This window comes from Microplitis demolitor, chromosome 9 (genome assembly GCF_026212275.2).
Source record: "Microplitis demolitor isolate Queensland-Clemson2020A chromosome 9, iyMicDemo2.1a, whole genome shotgun sequence".
Lineage (NCBI taxonomy): Eukaryota > Metazoa > Arthropoda > Insecta > Hymenoptera > Braconidae > Microplitis > Microplitis demolitor.
Window position 1 is genome coordinate 10,666,874 of NC_068553.1, and position 4,845 is coordinate 10,671,718.

The window sequence follows — 4,845 nt, forward strand, 5'->3', positions numbered from 1 at the left end:
AATATTTGACAACAAGAACGTCGAGTTAATCGTCAAAGGAAAAAATCGTGTAGTTCATCAGAATAAAATAAAACTTGCGCATATTGCTTCCAAGTCTGATACAGCAAACCGCAGTTGGAGATATAATAATACAATTTGTTATTGTTAATCGGCGTGCAAAATCACTACGGGAATGATAGAATGAAATTACTCTGTTGGCAGATAAATAAAGATGAGGAAAGATAGAATATGAGGAAGCAAAATGGCTGTTGAACGGGGCAATAGATATGAACAGAAACGATGAGGTGACGGCAATAATAAGACAATACAGGTTGTCTTACGTACCAGAATGGAGAGAAAGAGATGCGCTAATCATAAGGGCGCTGCCACGAAAAAAAAAGAGGCGGTGGAGGCTCTCATTGTGCAAAATGCAAGTATAAATAGACCAAATCACGCAAACTCCGGAGTTCTATTATGCAGAATCTTAAAATATTCAAACACGGAATTAGCATGGTTACTCACAGCTCGAGATGCAAATATCAATGAGAATAATGATGATAGTAGAAATCGACTGATACATCAGCTCATGATCGCCGTTGGACAGGAAGCAGGAGTGAACAGGATAAGGCTGGCAAAAATAATGGAATATATGCTACAGAATGGAGTCGAGGTAAACGCAAGAAATCGTGAAGGAGTAACAGCTGCGCATCTAGACGTACGACAAATGTACATGGGAATATTTGATTTATTTATTGAACACGATGTAAATGAGGACATTGAGGATGAAATAGGAAGCACACCAATATTTTAGGCGGTGAAATATGGACAATCGGAAATAATGAACGCATTATTAAAGTAAGGGGCTAGAGTAAACCGTAGAGATTGCCATAGAATGACGCCGCTGTTCATGATATTTAAGAAAAATTTAACTCGCCGATATGAAGGAGACAATTCGTATAATTCGGACCACATACGGAAGATGAAAATAACGGGAATGTTAATAAAATTTACAGCCAATGTCAGGCCTGGGAAGAAAGTGATTTGTTGGCAACTTTTTGAGAAAATGGTCCGATTTCGGATTTTTTTTTTTAAATACTCAGAAAAGTATTCTAAGCACTTGAGTGTATGTGGGAAGGCTTGCTTTTTTTTGTTTTAAAAATAGAGTTTTAGCGTTGAGTTTTAAATTAAAATATCTCAGAATCCACGCAAAAGTAGTCAAGACATGCTGTATATGAAATTTAGAGAATTGAATTACGAACGTAATGAGCCAAACCCGATGTCTGTACGACGTATCTACGACGTATCTACGAGTGTTACATTCTGACTTATCTATGTATTAGACAGAATATTTTTGAATGGACCAGGTTGACGTCGTTAGGGTGTCGATAGACCCCAGGTGCGTCAGCGGTTGACCTTCTCTTATTTTATGCAAAAGTTAAATAACTTACCATGGTGGAGATTGTGGGCCCCATAAATCGGCCCAAATAATCTCTTTCTTGAGTAGCTTCTTCGCCTCCGCTGGCGCTTACGTGTCTTTGTCGGTGGCCTTGAAGTAGGCCTCTGAATAATACCAGATGGAACGTCCAGTGGAACCAACTGCCAACCCCCGCTTCTGCCGGTCCAGAAGGCCGGGTTCTTCCTTGATGCTTTCTTTGAACAAGGCGAGCCTTGAAGGCCCGGTTCTCCCGTAAGGGTGAGTAACTCCAGCTGATCGATAATACCACCAGAGCCTGACGGCTCAACAATACAAGAGCTTGACGGCTCAAGAACTTCACTTAGTATGACACCCGAACTTGGTAACTCGTTAACCGGTTTTGGAACGACCAGCGTCACCGGATCGAAGAGGACTTCCTTAGCAACGATCTCTAGGCGAGGATGTTAGTGAACTGAACGACCGAGATCCTCGTGGATCGTTAGGATAATCCAGCGTAAGCTCGGGTTGAGGCTTAGGGATTATCTGTACAGCCGGTAACAGCGCTCAGGTAGAATAGCAGATCGCAGGTGTCAGCGTTCCTAGTAGCAAGACAGGGGGCGAGGACCGCCGGTGTCAGCGTTCCTCAAGGTAACGCAGCTACCTTCAACTTTTTGCTTTATTGCTTAAAAAAAATGAAAGACGAGGCAGGACCAAGTCAACGTAATTTTGATCAGAGTTCTTAGATCTTTTAGATCTTGCGATCGACTGACTTGGTGCTGGTCTTCGTTGGTATTATACATTCATTAAAATGTCAACGTTGCATCTCACGCTTCCTATGAGAGAATCGTCGTTGTCCGGTTCTCATGCATCGTCATCTGTTTAGACTATCCGCGAGCCACGGCGACTTTCTTATCGCAAGAGATTTCCGTTACATTGTTGGCGGTGAAAAAAATAATATCGCCAACAAAGTAACAATTTATTATTTATTTATGATTTTAAGAAGTGTCAAACTGATTATTCACCCACCGTGGCGAATAAATTATTCAAGACTTCAAAAAAAAACATTTCCTAAAATTTTTATTCAAATTTAATTAGAGCCAGAACGTAACACGAGATATTAATTTTTTACCAAAAAAAACGCCATTCCGTTCAAGCGCTTATCAATAAATAGTTGTAACTTCTCGAAAAATCATTCGATTTACTTTTTTTTTTTTTTTTTTTTGAATTAAAGCCATTATTGTCTTCTAGCAGCAAAAAATCAGCTAAGCTGAAAAAAATTTTTTCGAATTGATTTGAATTATTTTCTGTTTTTCAAATTTCTGCATTAAAAAATAGTTAAAATTAGAAAAAAATTATTTTTTTTGCATATTAAAATTTAACCAGCACCAAAAAATAGCAACACGACTTCATCTTTCTGGACAAAATCTCCTCGACCAAATCCCTCCAAAACATAATCTCCCCACGACAAAACCTATGACAAAATCACTTCAGGATAAAATACATGTATGTGGAGCATATTCTATATATTTATGATATACATATAAAATGTGAAAAAAAAAACCTGAATACGATTTCAGTCGTAAGTGTAGAAATCATGATAATTACATAGATTATTATAAGATCTTGTTTATAGAGATCGTGTCCAGCAGATTTTGTTATGGAGAGTTTTTGAAAAAAAAAAAAATTTTTTGTGCAAAAATATAGTTTCAAAGTTTAAAAAAAAAAATATAAGCTCTACGAGAACTTGAACTCAACTCCGATATAGTGAGCGAGCACCATTCTCCATAAACCATTGTCGGAGAAAAATGAGGAAAATAATAATGATGTTAGGCAGATAATAATAATCGTAAGCTGCTGCTCAGATACTCGAAGTAATTTGGTTTTTCGTCTTTTTTGTAATTTATTCTCTTTTTTTTTTAGACTTAATTAACTTTTGAAAATTCGATTCGATAATATAGGTGTCAATCGATTCTAAATTTCATGAATCTTCCAGAAAACCTAATGACACAATTGATTTTTAAAAAGTTGATTTCCTTATTTTGTTATAAACAAATAAGTAAATAAACTTTTAGAAAATCGATTATTTGTCGTTAGGTTTTCTGGACGATTCATAATACTTGGAATAGATTGATACCTATATTGTCAAATCAATTTTTTATTGACTTATTTGTTTACAAAAGAAATTATTTAACGTTTTAAAAATAAGTCTTTCGACAATGAGTTATTCGATCGATTCATGAAATTTGGAATTGATTAATACCTACATTGTCGAATCGATTTTTTATAATAATTTTTATAATAATGTGTCTACTTCGGGTTTTAAGCAGTGTAGGATTTTAGAATGAATAATTTCTTTAGACAAATTATAAATTGCATAATAAAACGCTTGAACGCCTATTAGTTAAAATTAATTGTCTTCATTAAGGGTACGGTTAATCAAATTGTTAAAATTAATATCGAGCAGAAAATTATTGAATTTTATGAACCTGAATTTTTACAAATTTTATAGTGAAATTACGGAACGTATTATAATTTTATAATGGAAATTTTACATGAGTTGTAATTTTGCAGGATGGCAGGGTTGATTTTCAAGGAACGCGCATAAATTAATAACAGTGAGCACGGAATTAAAGATTATGTTGGAAATTTTTTTTAACCAAGAAGTTATTTCTGAAATATAAAAATAGTGGAATGTTGGAACGAAAATGAGATAAAATTTTGAATTAGTGTAACTTGGTGCAAGTAATAACGAGAAAACAAGCAGAATTTTTTCTTTCAACTTGATAATTTTTATTAATACAAAAATGGGTAGCAAAAATATATATAAATATCTTAGCTCATCGATAGCGTCTAATACAGCGAGACAAGAAAGCAAGGCCCTGAAAAATATATAAATAAATAGAAGTAAAATTATTCTTCTCGTTATCTTTATTTCCATTTGGATAAGTTAGAACTTACTGTTCGTTAAAAATCTTGTGGACTGCGATAACTTCAAGGTCAGATGACAAACGATGCAGACCATGAAGCTTAGTAGTCCAACGAGGTGTTGCTCCTGACTATAGTAACTGAACGCTAAAAATAACCGCGTTTGTACAATTGACCCGGTCAGTTCATATTGCTGAACAGGAGGAAAACACAAGCGAATAAGTTGATCAACTTGGTCACACAAGAAAACGCCACGTTATGGGGGATGTCGATCATAAGTTAGAGTTCGGAGATATATGAAAATACGGAGAATTATCTGGGGAATATATAAAATAATAAAAATAAATCACTAAGTTAAAAAAAATAAATATGTAACTTACATCAACAGGGGTGAATCGCTCGCAACATTGTTCGAGAGTGAGGGGTTGATCCATGTTAAAACTTTATTTTTGTATTTTTCTCGCACCAACGTATTAGAACAATTAATTTGGTAGGATGAATGATCGCAATTGTAAAAGACATAGAGA

General features: G+C 35.1%; 1 protein-coding gene across 1 annotated transcript; it reads left to right on the plus strand.

The window, feature by feature from the left end:
- The first annotated feature begins 328 nt into the window (after positions 1-328).
- Positions 329-790, plus strand: LOC103576271 (uncharacterized). Its single transcript, XM_008556423.1, has one exon. It carries the CDS (start codon positions 329-331, stop codon positions 788-790), a length of 462 nt encoding a protein of 153 aa, XP_008554645.1.
- The last annotated feature ends 4,055 nt before the right edge of the window (positions 791-4,845 follow it).

Coding starts and splice junctions, on each gene's coding strand:
- LOC103576271 (XM_008556423.1), top strand. CDS start 329: ATGGAGAGAAAGAGATGCGCTAATCATAAGGGCGCTGCCACGAAAAAA.